A 16742-nucleotide genomic window follows, 5' to 3' on the forward strand; every position below is an offset into this window, starting at 1 on the left:
GGCTAGTCATCCAGTCTTTTATTTTCGACAGTGAACAACAAAAAGTGTTTTAGTTTTTTTTTGTTTGTTTGTTTTTTTAAGGAAGTCTGTAAAGTGACTGTCCAGTTAGTGTCCTGTGTCTTCTTCCTGTTGGCTAAGTTTGCAGCTAAAGGCCATGATCAATCAATTTTTTTTTTTTTAAATGGGCAGAAACTTGGCATTGCGTGCACATGACGTGTCTGACAGATGACTGATCGATGAAGTGAGGTTACTTTCATGAATATGGAAAAATCGGGCCTGTTTACTAGTCTGTAGAAAATACCAAGCCGAGTTCAGAATAATGAATTAATGTACAGCATGAAATACGAAGAACAATCCCTCAGACCCTGTTTACATGACGTTTCAAGGTCAGCTGTTAATTACCTTCCTCCTGTAATCCCCTCCCCCGCCCTCCGTCAGGTGCGGGTCATTCTGCTGAACTGGTGTGCCTGGTTCCTCCGGATGAAGAAGCCTGGAGAGGAGAGTAAGACTGCGGTGAGCCTGAGCGGCCCTCCAACCTACAAGTACTCCCACTCTCCTCCTCACCACACCAGCACCACCAGCATCCCCATGAGCACCATCCCCGGACAGGCCTCCACCCAGTCCACCACCACCACCAACGGGAGCATGAACCTGTACTTCGGCTACCACTCGATGGGCACGGACAACCCCGCCTTCCCGCCCAGCACCGATGCAGGAGGAGGCGGTAGCGGCGGCGGCGGCGGCCACCATAACGGCCCCGCGCAGCACGACATCCACCTGGATCAGACGCGGACTCTGCTGTTGGAGCACGTGCCGGAGATTTCCCGCATCCTGGAGGAGGTGCAGTACATTGCCAGGCGCTTCCGGGAGCAGGACGAGGGCGAGGCCATCTGCAGCGAGTGGAAGTTCGCCGCGGCGGTGGTGGACCGGCTATGTCTGGTGGCCTTCTCGCTCTTCTCCATCATCTGCACCTTCACCATCCTCATGTCGGCCCCCAACTTCATCGAGGCGGTGTCCAAAGACTTCACATAAAGGATCTTTTCCCTCTCTGAGGAGCAAAGCTGACGCTGGAAAGTCTGACACCGCGAGCTTCATCCCTCTGTCTTTACATATTTATCACTTGTTTCTGGTCTATGGTTGGGGTGATGTGTTGTTTTATTTTTTTCTTTCTTTCAAAGTGGCTTCCCTCGCTAACATCATACAAACAGGATGCCATGTTGTAGTTAATGATGTAGAAACTCACACTGCTGCACTTTTCATCAGCGTCACATCAGTTCCCTGCTGCCACCATGGCTTCAAAACACCTTCCTCACACTCTCTTTTCCACATCCTTACTCCAGTGTTTTTCTTTTAAGGCCCCATTTACATGATGCTTTAATTGAAAATGCATTGTTATTGCATTTTCGGGCCACTGTTGCATAAACAGGCCCCCAAACTGCAAGGAAAACTTTGCATTGTCACTATGTCATGTAAATGGAGCCTAAATGTCTTGGAAATCTCACGAGTAAATGTCTTCAGCAGCGTCTCGCAGCACATTGGTTTTCAGAAAGCTAACTCCACATCTCAGCTCTTTAGGCCAACTACCTACTTCCAGCACAGACTTATTAACTACTCATTTTCTCTTTTTATTCAATTTTGTGTATAAAATGTCATTAAAGACATAAAATGTCGACGTCTCAGATCTTGAAGTGACTTTGCCAGGTAGCTGAGCTTCACCAGCAGGCCGAAACCTCAACTTAATACATTCTATTACAATAAACAGACCATTGACAGCTCATTTCCCCTCTCCACACATAACTATTCAATTTCCTTTTTTCCTCTTCAAGCCATTCTCATTTTGTCTTTTTGTCACTCTTTGCACAGCTGAAATCCAGGTTCTCTTCCCATAAATGTGACGAAGAGAGTTTTAACAGTGTGAGTGAAGGTCATGTGGAATATCGACATTCACGGTTTTGCTCTTTTCAACTCATTTCATCAAACTGTGAAGTAATTTCAGGAGAAACCTCCCCAACCCTTTGTCCATTGCTCTGTATTTTCGGTGTTGTTCACATTAACGTCTAACACAGTACTTGCACAGCACACAATTCACGCAGCGTTTCTCTCCTGAGTCTGTGTTTACCTGACCGGAGTGCTGGTTTCATGATTGTTGTTTGTCGTGTGAAGAGAAGACAACGCGCTGGCGAGGACGTGGCCTCTGTGGAGATCTATTTAAGCACTAATCTTTTGTAGTGCTGTTTGTTTCCACTCGATAAAACACTTTCCTCCTCTAATCTCTAGCGACAACATGCAACACGGATTACTGGGTGACCTTACGCAAGAGATTTGTGTGAAACCTGGGTTCTTCTCACCATGCTGAGTGTCCCCTTTGACCTTGGGAGGTAGAAGACATGGACAAAGCCCCACTTTAGCACAACCGACAGCCCTCGGACTGAGTTGGACACAGCAGGTGGACTTTGAGAAGAAGCTGAAGAAGAGAACTCTGTTTTCTTGGTCTGGAAATGGACTTGGTGCTGTTATTAAATGAGCAGGCGAACAGCTGCGACGTGTCGACTACCTTCGTCATGTAAACAATCGTCATCTCTGCCATTAACGGACAAACAGCGAAGCCAGTGTGGTGTTAAATGTACATCCAGAAATACTTGGAGGTGTTCACCATGTTGTGCATATTTTATTTTAGCATTCTGTGATCCTCACACCTTTTATAAACCTAACCAGGGATGTGCTTTTTTTATTACGCTTGTTTTTCTTGAACAACATGCAGGACAGTACACTCTACCGTCTTTGTTTAATGTGAATCAGTATTACCTAAAACAACCAACCAAAGTCATTTCAAATCAAATTGCGGCACTAGTTTAGTCTTACAGTACAAGTTTATACCAGACGTTGGTTTCTTGGGTCACTCAAAGAGGCAGGAAAAGGATTAAGCAACACAACAAAGGCTGAAGCCTCCGAATGTACAATAGAAACAAATTTCCTCCTTAAAGACGGCAGTTTTGTGATGGAAACGTAAAGCTTTTAGGACTTACAGCAGAGTATTCAAGTTTCGTGTCCCACATAAGCATTTTCAGTTTAAAAACAACAAGCTGGTGCTTCGATCGGTGCAGACGAGAAGCTGGTTCGGGCTTCAAAATGAGCTTCACAATTCAACAAGTTCCAACTCTTTTTTTCTGGATTCAGAACATATGAACAAGAGCAGGCTGAGTCACCAGACAGCTGACAGTGTTTTTTACACAAAAAGGAAAGAAGTTAATGGTAAAGTCCTCCAATGGAAACATATTTTTTTTCCTTTATCACTCTTACTTAGATTCACGGATACAGCAGATTGTCTGCATAATTAAATTTCAACATTTTTACTGTGTCTGTTACTGAGATGGATGTGTTCCTCAGAACCTGTAAATGTCTCTGTCCTCATGCCAGACGGGTCTCTCCCTCGACTGGTGGGTATTTCTCACATACTGACAGATTGGTTCATATTTTCAGGTTTTGTTTGGCTCCTCCTGTGGACTGGTCGACTCACCATGACACTGAAGTCCTGTAACGCTGCTCATATATGTTTCTCACCAAACATTTTTGGAATTGAATTTGACTTGTCTTGATAAAAGCCCCCATGATGTGCAAACAGACATCCAAAATGGTACAAGAGTTTTCTATTTTCTCTTTTATCATGTAAATGAAGTCAAAGAGGCTCACCTGAGGACATTTTCAGGTCAGTGAGGAGATAAACAAATTTTGATACGGCGGAGGAGAAGAAGGGTCATTCAGTGTGTTGCATGATGGTTAAAGGAAATACACTACACCTCAATCACTGACTCATCACAGATGAGATAAACAAGTAGATATCGGTGACTCATGTGAGATTTGGAGTGAGAAATGTGTTTTCTCCATCCAAGTGACAAATATGAAGACACTTTGTAAGATATTCAGGCCGTTTCTATTGTTGCTCTTGTTGTCTTTTTCTTTCTTTTTAGGTGAAAAGCATCAACAAAACTCTAAAGTTTTCAAAGTGTGTCTGATTAGAAATTCATGATGGGAATAAAAATGTGAATTAGACATTAAATGTGAAAGCTGGCTGACACCTCACGCAGCTCAAACTGGTGAAACTTTGATGGTCGATGTTCACTTAAACTACAGGTGTGATCATTCTGCCCTGTAATACCTTTCAGATATCTATTTTTTTAATCATGTGTGTTGTTCTTTGGTCAACTTGAATTGCATTTTTTTTCTTTCTTTCTTTGTGGTCTGTGCCTCTCTGCTCAGTAATGATTCAGTCTTCTTTGGAAAATGTACATAAATGCTCAGTGTACATGATATTTGGAGAAAAATAAAGGAGAGATCCAATAATGATGCATCATGAGTGGGTAAAGTTCACCAAACTTCAACTGAAATGCATGGAGGTGCATGTCGGCTCGGCCTTCAGCAGGGATGCAGGTGATAACGTGGTGAAAGGTACTGTGTTTACTCTTTATTAGCACTTTGATCGTTTCTTTCTTGGTTCTCGCAATGTTTTCTGAATCTCTTCCTCTTAGCCTGTAGGTTTTTGATAAATTCCACATTGGGAGCTGTTTTCAGAAACTTGTGTTTTTTAAGGCTCTGAGCACCGTTGTTAAATGGACGCCTAGCAAGCAGCAAAGGTTTCGGTTTTTCACTTGAAATCAATGCCATTGTCAACAGGCCCTTCGTGGTTAACTTGCAAAACTCACGTAAACCTTTTCGCTTGTCTTCCTGTTCAGAGTTACACCAGAAAACTCTCATAGTTTTGCAGAAATGAACAGAGAGACAAGAGATTATCAACTCCAGGTAAAGGAGGTCAGTTAACTTGTTTAAGGAGAAACCGCCTCCATCCGTCCCCGCAAGAGCAAACACAGAGCTGAAACTACAACTATGATACGTGGATTTGTTAAAATTTTAGCAGTTAACTCTTTCCTCCAGTCCTCAAACTAATGTCTATCAATATTTCTAATGTGATATCAAACAGGTTAAAAAGATGTGAAATTAAAAAAAGACGAACTTTAGCTTCATGATTTTGAGCCACTTTGACCAATAAAGTGTTTAGGAAATCTGAAACCACATCTTGGATGTTTAACAAATATTCTCATAGCTTCATATTGACAGTATGTGATAACAGCAATGAAAACTCCAACTTGGGCAATTTAGAGGAGTGCTCGGTATTAAAAGTCAGGACATACGTGTGTGTGTGTGTGTGTGTGTGTGTGTGTGTGTGTTCTACAGATTGATGCCACACAAACACATTTTGACAAACGAAGTCAACAATTACAGCCAGAATCAGATGATTTATGAAGGCAGTCGGTCCTCCATCGATTTTCTTTTTGGTTTGAGAGCGGTCTCTCTGTGGCTGTGAGCTGCGTATTTACTGCATGAGAAAATCATCCTGGAAAAATATCTTATAACCGAGGAAGAAATCAGTAAAGGAGTGCATTTTTCCAATGTCTGCTTACAAAGTGACACATATCACAGTTGACACAAAGCATTTACACAATTACAGATTCTGTTGATTTATGAAAGCTGGCAGCTCCTGATTGATTTACTGTGTGTGTGTGTGTGTGTGTGTGTGTGATTTGTGATGCAATTACATGATAAAGTCAGGAAAGCTGTTCTTGGAACTGTCCTTAAACATACATTTGTAGCTGAACATCAGCTGCTTAATGAAAATGAGCTCTTGGAATCTGAGCATGATCGATGCTTAAACATCTTAGTCCGCTGTTTCCAGTGACTTTCGGACCAGATCATCTCACAAATGCAGGTTTCTTACAAATGTGAATATATTCAAAAGGAAAACGAACACAGGATGCTGCATGGTTGGAATAAGAATCCACCCCAGACGGGTTTCCCAGCGGATGTGTGGCTTTATATGAGAATTTTCAGACTTACAGAGTTGTGCCTGCAGCCTGGGGAGCTGACAGGTTAGGCGGAGTCCAGATATTTGATGGTGCATCCTGCAGACGGTGCGGCTCACCAGGCTTCCTCATTTCTGGGGAGGAGGGGAAACGGCAAGGCAGACCGAGTCAGGTGGGATCCAATCTCCTCACCGCCTGCGATATTAGACAGGACATTTGGCAGCTCACACACTCTCTCTCACACACACACACACACACCCTCCCTGCTCAGCAGGGTGATAACATGTTCAAATTGGTCAAATCTAATCTCAGGCTTCACTACACGCAGACAGACGGACAGCTGTTGGTGGCTGACATCGCACCACACTGTATCAAACCATGCAGACACACACACACACACACACACACACACACACACACACACACACACACACACACACCTCGTCTCCATCCCATGCTGCCTCCCTGGTTGGGGTCCTCAGATAGAACAGGCCACCTGGGTCGTTGGCTGTTCTTATGTAAGCGCTCTGAATAATGCGTGCTCGGTTTGGTGGTGCCGTGGTTGGCAGGTCAGCTGGAACACGTCTCTGTGGACTCATGTAAAGACGACACACCTGCACCGCATGTTGCCTGCTACAATTTGGTTTGTGCAGAAAAGTCTGTCTCGGTGTTTGTATTTAAACGTGAGTGTACCTGGAACACCTGTGCATGGTCGCAGATGGTGCACACGTCATTAAACTATTGAAAGTGAAATACCGCAAATCAGAAACGAAGCGATGAATCTAAGAACTCAGAGACAAATGCTTATAAACGTGAGAGGTTTTTACAACCTTAATTCAATAAAGTCTCACTGTCATTCTGCTTATTTATAGCCGGTAAAAGTGAAAATGCTTTGATTTAACGTTTCCATTTCAGAAAAGTTTCCAAATCCCTGTGTGGTATTAAAGTCGCAGAATGAGCTCAAGAAAATATTAAATCTGAGAAATTATTATCTCACTTCCTGTATTTCACTCGCTGTAGACAAACGATCGATTCAATCTGCCCCAAGCAAACCTGGCGTAAGGACACCAAATGATTTTAGTTATTCAGATTTGTTTTTCTGCTGTGCCGCTCTAGACTCACCAGAGAGGACACATCAGGTCCACACTGTGCAACAATGACAACTGCGCTAAAATATATCCTAATATAAGAGTCCTCCATTATTTTCCATTCCCCTTTTAGAGGTCCAGAAAGAAGCTCATATGTCTCTGGGCTCTTTGTCTCTCAGCACTGCACTTCTCTTTACTGGCTCCACAGACCATCAGCTGAAGATACAGATGTATTGTCTGTACAGTGCCCTCGCTGAATGAAAAATGGATCATACAGAGAAAGAGATGGGCTCAACAAACTGGGCTTATCGTCTTTTACTTTTGCGACAGTTGGAGGTGGTCAGTTCTGCACCACATTTGGTGGTTGGCAGGACATTGGATTTGATCTGTTTCCATCCATTTGTACAGATTCTGTTCAATTCCTCTCTGCAATCCAGACATCTGCTGGATCTACACATCAGCCTGGCTGTGGCTCGGTTGGTAGAGGGGCCGTCCCTCAGTCAGAAGATCACAATTTCAGTATGTCCTGATCCCCAAATTCCTCCCGATGGATGAACCTTGAGTGGGTGAATGTGAGTAACAGTTTAGTTACCAGTCAAGTCCTGGAAAAGTGTTATATTTGCACTCCATCATGCTCGTCTCTTCTGTCTTCCACATTGCAGAGTTTAGTCCTTCCTGAGTTTTTCCAGAGTTTTGTCCCTTCGGCCTTCAGGTTGACTCAGACTCTAATGGGATTAGAACACAGTCCGTTAACATGGGATCACAGGTTTTTGGGCTCATTATGCAAACCCTGCGGTTAGTGGTTCAATCCCCCATCTCGCCCCGTCCATGAGTCAGTGTTTTCCTGTTTACCTCTGGGTTGTGTGAGCACCGTCAGTGTGTGAACAATTGTGTAAATTTGTGAGTGTGACTGTGTTTAGACTGCCAAAGAGTTATAATGAGCTTTATAAGTAAAGATTACTTTCCAGACTATTGAGAACTCTCACTGAGTTCTGAGATCTTATCGGTTCATAAATTCTCTACAAAATTTAGTGTTTCAACATAACAGCAATACAACCAGCTGCTGGCTATCTTCAAGATCAACACAGAAAACGGCCTTTAATATCATCAGTCTTAACCTGTAGCGAGCGGAGCCAGAGTGGGGGCAAGGGGGCGGTCACCCCAGGGCCCACAAGGTCATAGGGCAATGTTTCATGTGATGTGTTCACATTTACTCGTAAATAAATTATTATAATAAAATGTGCAGTGTGTGCGAGAAGGTATACCATATGATTGTGGGCTCCAATTTGCCAATTCTTACATTACGACTGTCCATGAATGCATCACAGCTGTAAGCCAGCACTGATTGGCTGTGCGGCATGAACTAGTTTTTTCTTTTGCACTTGATCTGAACTCTTTGGAGGGAAGTTTAACAGTATGCTAAACACTATGCTAGCTGCTAGCGATACTACCCAAAACCTAACATCGGAGCCACTGGTGAGTCAGTGAAACCTTCAAAAATATTATCTTTATCAAACTGCTGTGGTCTTAAAAACACCTGCCTATTTGAATGTGCCTTGTGTTGCTCTCAACTATAGGAGACCGCCAAGTCTATTTTTTTTGTAATATACATGAATTCCAAAAGATATAGATAGCTGTGTCTATATCTATCTGAATAGATTGTGTAATTTTAGACCAGCTGTGTTCATTTTATATTTAAGCTGTATCAAAGATGGTACAGATGTAGCCAGTCGGTTTTTATCTGAGCTTTCAGCACCATGGACAGCGGATGCTCTGACACCATTGACACCTATCAGGCTGCATTCGTGTGTGTGTGCGTGTGTGTGTGTGTGCATGCGTGTGCGTGCATATGTGTATTTGTTCTTCAGAACAAGTTTGTGACTTTATTCTGCTTTCTGAGGCATAGAGGTTTGCTTGGCTCAATAAAAGTGAGCATTAGTGTGTCGTTTGATGGTAGCATGGGTTTTGTTTTAATGGTAGAATTACTATCATAAGGGCCTGTGGAGAATGCTCCGCCCCCTCTGTACTGAGACCCACGCTCTGCCTCTGGTCTTAGTGCACTGACTACAACAGCTGCCTAAATCCTGAAAGTCATCACAGCATGGAGGAACTTTTAATGAAATGCGATCCGGTCGAATAACCTGTGTGACCTAGACGTTCTAATCTGAAAAACACAAACACTTCCCCTCCAGATGAAATGGCCGTTGTCGGCATCATCAAGACAAATGAGTCGCCGCAGTGAACGCACACGAGGCTGGCCGCTGTGACTGCCTGTCTTTAATCATCTCATACATGTCAATTAATACTCAGATATTTGTGTTAACAGCTGTCCCAGTTGTCCAGCAGCTGTTGGATTAAACTGCGCCTCGATATTCAATCCCTCATATTCTTTTTTTCATGTGTTTAAAGAACGAAAATAAAAAAAAAAAAAATCTATTTTTCTTTGAGACCCATCTGTTTCAAACATCAACCACATCCTCTACCCCCTCATTCAATCCACAGGGATGAAAACAAATAAAACATTGTTAATCTGGTTTCAGAGTGACTGGGGCATATAATCTTATTTATTCCTTTAATCCTTTTTCCACCGTTTTTTTTCCCTTCAAATTATCAGTACAGTGTCGTCCATTCACAGCTATTCATGGAGCATACTGTGGGTTCATTAAGGGATTGATTGGTGAAAAAGGAGGTTATCGGGTCAGTGCATATCGCTGCTGATGACACAGAAGCAGAAGAATTTTATCCATGAGTGAAGACGTGTGTGCAGTCACTGTGTGGGCACGAGGTGGAGGTGGGAATTACGCAGAATCAACACTGAAATGAACCAACACTGGAAAACAGATGCGCTATTTTTAGGGCAGGAATAGACTTTGGGGGGTTTTCACAGTCTGTGATGAAATCTGTGTGAAGATGAGACGATTAAATGAAAGGCTTCACCTCTGACCGGATGTGTCCTGGTTTCTCAAAGCCCCCATGAAGCCTCATCACCATTTACAGATTTAGGGGAATCGGTACATAACATGCACGCCATCTGACGATGTCGCAGCACATTTTCATCTCTCGCAAAACTCAATGTGGCAATAAGATAATTAAAAAAAACAAAACTGCCTGATGTTACATCTAATGCATGACTGGAAACTGTTTTCTTCCTCATAGGAGCAGCTGGAAACGCTGGATTTTAATTTTAATGTTGATGCATTAGACCTCCAACTAACCAGTGCAATTTCAACTGAAGTTCATGAATCATTGGAATATAGGTGTCAAACTCATTTTAGTTCAGGTGCCACATACAGCCCAGTTTTATCATGATAGTGCCATAATAAGCTCTAAATGTATACTTATATTACTTTTATTTTTATCGTTGTTGTGGTGCAGAGCATACGTGATGAGAATGATGACATCTTCCAATAAACCAACCATTGTTAGAGACAATTACAACAATCTTAACATGACGTCAATTTCAATGAAAGTTTCTGACAACAAACAAACAAACCAAAAATAAAAACAACCTTCTGCTGTAGCTGTTGCATTCTGGGTGTTTTTATAATTTCACCCTGACAGCATATCTTTGAGGCTAGTTTGACAACTAGCTTTCATAGCAGAAATCGAGTTCGCTACACTTAAGACATTTGTTTTTAAAAAATTAATCTTCTTTTTTTTTTTTAATTGCTACAATTTCAGTATTCTGGCCCATATTGTTCTCTGCAGCTTGTGTGTCATGTGGTTTTATTACAAAATCAAACTACAGCGCCAACTAATGACCCGGCAGGCTAACTACATCATTTTTAGCATTCCTGCCTTTTCTGTGTTAAATGTCGTGTGTGCGCCATTGTTTTCCATACGTTCCCGTGTAAATTCGAAACCTCTCTGAAACGATGCATTTTCATTTTAAAAGTTGCAACATAAATGACTGAGGGCCTTTGTTCTGATGAAAGATAGACAGATGATGTTTCAACATACTGATTTACTCTTTGTCTTTTCAAGTCCTTGCTCTTTTTAATATGCAAACGAGAAACACGTTATATGTTCGGCTGTTTGAGCTTCTCCTCAGGTTGGACTTCTCTCTCTCTCATGTCCTGCTTGGCAGTCAGCGGAGCAGTAAGGTGTGGAGAGGCAGTGTGTGTGTGTGAGCCGGAGACGAAGTGAGTCTGCATTCTGCCCCACTGCTGCAGTGGGTGTACTTAATGTGTTTGAAGAGCCATATTTTATGTTTTTGCACCGCATGCCCTAAGTGACACAAATAGGCTGCTGATGTGTGTGGGGGCTGTGCTGGAAACATTTCATCATCTGATGATCATCACTCCTTCTCTTGACTCCACACATCCCTCTCAGCGATCTTTTTCAACCATTAACATCTATGGGGCCTGTCTCCCATTGCTGTTCATCCATTTTATATATCTCTTCTGCCGTCCATCCCTTTGTCTCTCCTCTCCCCGAGGCTACGTGTGTTCTGTAAAATTCACTGAGCACATTCATCCAGTGGCTTACCGCCCGGCCTGAATGGATCTTCCAGTATGGGAGTGCAGTATATGCTGCTTACACCCAACAGGAAAGCCTTATCTTCTGAGACGTTGATGTGCTGCTGCACAGTCGTTAAGTGCCAGAGAGATTCCATTCTGTCACTGCAGAGTTGATGTTAATCTATTTGAATACGCACAGAGCTCTGTTTATTACACTTTACCTGAACACAGCGCACTTTAAAGTGAAAGCCAACAACTTGAGATTGTGCAAAGAGTTAAGCATTTCTGGAGTTTAATATTCAGTTTGATCAGAGGGAACTTAATCGTCCAGCTGGCAAAGGAGTGCAGACGCTTTGGATATCCAGTAGTCACTGGGCCGCTTGGAGGGAAGCAAGACCGTCACTACAAAATTAGTGGAGTGACCTGAAGGGAGACAGAGAAGCAAGGAAGAAACATGACGTCTTCGATTCGTAGGGAGGACAAAAGTGTCTTTACATAATGTAAAACAACAAGCTGAATTTATTAATTATTCCAGACTCAGGGAATCACTGACTTTATACTTCATGAATATGCAGCTGTTGACAACTTGTAAGACTTTATACAGCGTTTACAGTAAAACGTGTGTGTGTGTGTGTGTGTGTGTGTGTACCTGTGGTGGACAGCGTCCCTGCTCTGGCTGAGGTCTTGTACAGTGGGGCTTGGTAGAGGTCAGGTTCGGGCTCGTAGTTCTGCCTGGGCTCAAAGTGCACCACCGGCAGCGCGGCGTTCATCACTCTGGGCAACGCGTCTTCGATCGCCATGCTGTCGTCGTCCCAGCGGGCTGCGTCCATGAACATGCCGTGCACGAGCACGCCGTCCTCCGGCTCTGGTAACTTGGTGGATGGGACATGAGAGTTTTTACAATCACTACTTCTGCAGAGTTTATTTCGGGACTACAGAAAATAGGACGACCCCAAAACAATAATCTCCTCATGTTGCACCTCAAACATCCTCTGACTCCTAAGTGATCAACATCCTTTACAAACAGTCACCGACCACAGACAAGGTAACGATACTGTTAGCAGCAGCACCAGGAAACCCTCCTAAGGAATCACAACGCAACAGAGGAGACGATCTGAGATTGAATCAAAACTTTGTAGAAAAATATGAAGTTGAAATGGTGGGAGGAAAGCTCCAATGCAAACATTGAAGCTGGAAAAACACACTTTTCAATCTTTTCACCGTTTCCCATGAAGTTTCATTTCCACATAATTCCTCATCCTGCTATTTGTTGAAGAAAAGAAGGAAAAGGAAACTCATTGCGTATTGAATACATTCACTTATTTTCCAGGTCACTGGTTTGTTACCATGGTCTTTCCAGTTCCTGCTTTCTTATGTTTATACGCTAACATTTGCTGAAGTCGCAGGAACCAACAGAACACATAAGATAGCATAGTTATTCTTGTTACTGCAGAAGGGCCTTCTCGTTCTAACTGCTGGGAGTGAGACTCACAGTGAAACTTAATAAGCATGTCCAGTCAGTCTGTTAAAATCACATTCTAGGTAAACAGCTGATTGATAATCAGCTAATCTTGATTCATGCACATCAGATTTGAGTTCATGTCATTGCCTGGTGTTTTTTTTTTTTTTTTTTTTTTTTTCCTTTCACCTGATCGTCCATGTGGAGTTTTGCAGTGCTGTCCAGAGCGCGGACGGCCTCACACACGGCGGCCTCGTCTCGATACGTCGGCAACACGTTGAAGGCAAAGCTGAGCTCGTCGATAGGCAGGTTGTAATGCCGGGCGTGATTCTGCAGCACTCCTGCAGGTCAGACGAGGCAGAGGAGAGAGAGCAGGGAAGTTTCTTCTGTGTGTATATGTGTGTGTGTGTGTGTGTGTGTGTGTGTGTGTGTGTGTGTGTGTGTGTGTGTGTGTGTGTGTGTGTGTGTGTGTGTGTGTGTGTGTCTTTGTTTTGCACAAACTTGAAGCATTGCAATATGGGAGGCTTGTTGCTTCAGCCTCTTTTTCTCACAAAGGGATGGACGGTTTGTTCCTCAACGCTTTAGATCAATGGTTTCCAACCTTTTTCTTGACAGATCCAAACTTTTATCATTGTAAACCTCGGTGACTCCCACCCCCACCACACCACCACACTCTGTACCATTACAAGAACGAGACATTTGTTTAATAAAAAATAAAAATAAAAACAGATAAAATCAATGTTTTCAAATCAAACTGTCATTCAGGTCCACTGCGTTAATCCCTAAAAGAAGCTAAAACACACAGCCCACTCCCAAATATTGCACTGAAAGCTATTACATGTGGTGCTCTAAAACTAAAGTACAATTTCAAGTAATGGAGCATCAAAGCAGATTTTTTTTTTTATAAGAACAGGTCACTCATATTTTGGACTTTATCAACATCCCCTCAGTATATTTTTAAAAAAATGGTGAATGTAATCACTTTAAGTGAAGCTTTAAAATATTACTGTTGGGGATGATTGAAAAAAAAAAAAAAGCCTCAGTAGATGTTGATGCAGTGTTTTACCAGTGAGAAAGCCTTGGGGGAAGAAGAACCCTGAGATCCAGAAAGATTTGGGCTGACCTCGCGTGATCCAAGTCTGGCAACAGAGGACAAGAGCAACAATTAAAAAAGAAGCCGAGGGAGAGGCGTATTTAAAAAGTGGCTTAAAATAACTTCTTTAATGCGTCGTTTCATTATGCCACGCTGCTTCACAGGCGTCCGGTTACTTCTGGGACTGGAAAGTTGCGCAGTGACTCAGCTCCGGCTGGATTCTCTCTTCGGAGGAACTGAACATTTGCAGCCTGACTCAGCGGCTGCACATCACTTTCAGAACTAGCTAACTTTCCCCTTTTCCTCTCTTTTTTTTGTGCGCGACAGTGAATTTTAGCAACTCTACAACACGTGTGAAGACCAGCCTTATGGAAGAACAGCTGCAGAGAGGGGAGATGAACCAAATGCATGAAGGGAGTGTCAGGAGACAGGAAGAGGGGGAGAGGGGAGGAGTGGAAGAGGAAGAGGAGGAAGAGGGGGGGGAGGAAGCTGGAGCAGACAGACGTGGTCAATGCCTCAGGGGAAGCAGGATGGGCGTGTGTTACTACTGTTCTTCACCCTAATGAGACAATACATGAATCAAACATGCAGAAAGACATACTGTAGAACACACACATACATACAGAGTTGTATCAGTGTGTGTGAGTCAGTTAAGTAAACCCCATGAAATGACTCAACTTCTCCCAGAAAGGCACTAAAGCCAGAGAAACACCCTCCACCACACTGTGTGGCCTCTTCTCAGGTAGTTTAATCTTCCATCGTGATTTCAGCCTCAGTCTTTACCTCTCCTATTACAACATCATGGACCCTGCAGCTTCAGCTCTTTACCTCTCGTTTTTTACAAACACGTCAATAAAGATCTCTTAAAATGTACAAGCTCTCACTGATATATTTACGATTTAACTCTTGCTGCAGTTTCAGTTGAGTCTGGATATATAACACAATATTCTTTAAAGACAAACCAAAAGGTTGGGAGGTAAGGGCACAGTAGATATATCTATATTTCATTGACACACCCCGGCAAGAAGCTACACCTGGAGTCGACTGTTACGGGGTTGTTACCTGCCCTTCACACAGGGTGAGTGATCAGACAATGTTCAAAAGCTAAATATACATTTATGAATCAGCTCAAGGCAAAAAGAAAGTTACATTCTGTTTCTTTCCCAAACCTGGATGAAGGCTGTGCGCAGGGCCAGGTCTCGGACCCAGGACGCCAGCGGTTTGAGGGAGGGGTAGGCGGAGTTGGCCCAGTGAGTGGGAACCTGGTTGTTGAGGAAGCTCGTGTAGATTCGGTCCATTTCCTCCGACATGACAACCAAACCTGCGATTGCCTTCTGCAGAGTCACGAGAGACGTCTGGGAAGCACAGAGAGAATTATAAATCACAATGTGGTAAAAGAAAGGACATGACAGGTGTGCTACTGCTCTTTTATGGTCAAATAAATGTCCTTTCATGGTTCGCTCTTGGGTTACAATACTTCAAACAGAGCCATGTGCTGAAGTAAAAGCATCTGTTTGCTGATGTGTGTTACCCTGAGAACCCTCAGCAGGTTGTTGAATCTGTCTGCCTCCTGGCCCAAAACAGTCGTGAGGGAGTCCAGGCGGCCATTTTTGTCTCGGAGAAACAACGTTTCAGCTGCCTGGTCCATATCGAGACGCTCTGCCAGGACAGAGGACAGAGCATGGAGACGACGACTCCCCTGTGTGGGACGGAATGTGGAGGCGTGGACGCACCAGGTAGTTTGGACAGGACGGACTCAGCCAGCTCACAGACTATGTCATCGTTACTTTTTGCTCCGTGACGAGCTGAAGATCGAGGATTAACGTCCAGGATGGTGTTTATTAGAGTCATGGTCTCTTGGCGCTGTGGAGATATGGACACACACACACACACACACACACACACACACACACACACACACACACACACACACACACACACACACACACACACACTTTACATCTCTCATGCTCTGAATATTCATAAACTGTATGAGCTCCATATTTAACCAGAGATCGGCTCATAAGATTTGAACCTAAATACAAAAACCATGGCGTTTACCATTTTACATATATTTTAGTGTAATGAAACTGACAGAAAGAGATGACAGACTTTTTTTTTTTTTTTTTTTTTTTTTTTTTTTTTTTGCTGCTTGCTTGTTTCTTCTCACCTGGAAAGCCAAGTTGGCGTTTTCATGCATGCCAAAGATTTCAGGATCATCGATGATCGGAAGACTCTCGATGTACTTCCTATACTGCTCGAGACCGTCTTCCTCGGGGGCGTAGTAAATACCTCAGAATCAGGAGAGAAACACATTAATCCAAAGAAGAGAGATAAAGAACCTGGGCACACACTGTGACGAAAACAGCTTCTTTCTCTCACACACACACACACATACACACACACGTGTACAGCTGCAGGTTTGGAGGCGTTATCCCCCACGATAATCTTCACTGTATCTAACTGATTTACTGTAATTTCATCTCGCCCTATTTATAACCTTACGTGTACAAACACAGACACGCTGGCGCGCACGCTGAATTCCATTTCTCTGTGAAGTCTTTCTCTCTCTTCCTCTGTAGATACAAGGGGATAAAAGGTAGGTGAGAGGAATCGGGAAGGATACCTGAGGAGGAGTACGTGTGGCCGGGCTGCAGGGTTTCGGCGGAGAAGAAGCCTTTGAGCACAGTCCTGAGGCAGCGCTGGTCCCACACGTCTGTCACTCTGCCTCCGTACGTGATCTCACCTGCAGATTGTCAAGGGAATGCGATGTTTGATTCAGCCCCA

General features: G+C 43.4%; 2 protein-coding genes across 2 annotated transcripts in view; one reads left to right on the top strand and one right to left on the bottom strand.

The window, feature by feature from the left end:
• Nucleotides 1-1062, top strand: part of LOC115390949 (neuronal acetylcholine receptor subunit alpha-7-like) — a 59385-nt gene extending 58323 nt beyond the window's left edge. Inside the window, exon 10 of the mRNA XM_030095009.1 lies at nucleotides 439-1062. Within this exon, the coding sequence (XP_029950869.1) occupies nucleotides 439-1032 (594 nt within the window). The 3' untranslated portion in view covers nucleotides 1033-1062. The remainder of the gene's footprint in view (nucleotides 1-438) is intronic.
• A 10622-nt stretch (nucleotides 1063-11684) lies between these two features.
• dnah6 (dynein, axonemal, heavy chain 6) overlaps nucleotides 11685-16742 on the bottom strand; it is a 60925-nt gene continuing 55867 nt past the window's right edge. The window contains exons 72-80 of the mRNA XM_030093440.1: nucleotides 16582-16701; nucleotides 16126-16247; nucleotides 15689-15818; nucleotides 15487-15614; nucleotides 15125-15310; nucleotides 13929-14001; nucleotides 13052-13203; nucleotides 12053-12275; nucleotides 11685-11826 (exon numbers count right to left, since the gene is read on the bottom strand). Of these exons, the coding sequence (XP_029949300.1) occupies nucleotides 11723-11826; nucleotides 12053-12275; nucleotides 13052-13203; nucleotides 13929-14001; nucleotides 15125-15310; nucleotides 15487-15614; nucleotides 15689-15818; nucleotides 16126-16247; nucleotides 16582-16701 (1238 nt within the window). The 3' untranslated portion in view covers nucleotides 11685-11722. The remainder of the gene's footprint in view (nucleotides 11827-12052; nucleotides 12276-13051; nucleotides 13204-13928; nucleotides 14002-15124; nucleotides 15311-15486; nucleotides 15615-15688; nucleotides 15819-16125; nucleotides 16248-16581; nucleotides 16702-16742) is intronic.

Source organism: Salarias fasciatus, chromosome 6 (assembly GCF_902148845.1).
Source record: "Salarias fasciatus chromosome 6, fSalaFa1.1, whole genome shotgun sequence".
In the NCBI taxonomy this organism is placed as follows: Eukaryota; Metazoa; Chordata; class Actinopteri; order Blenniiformes; family Blenniidae; genus Salarias; species Salarias fasciatus.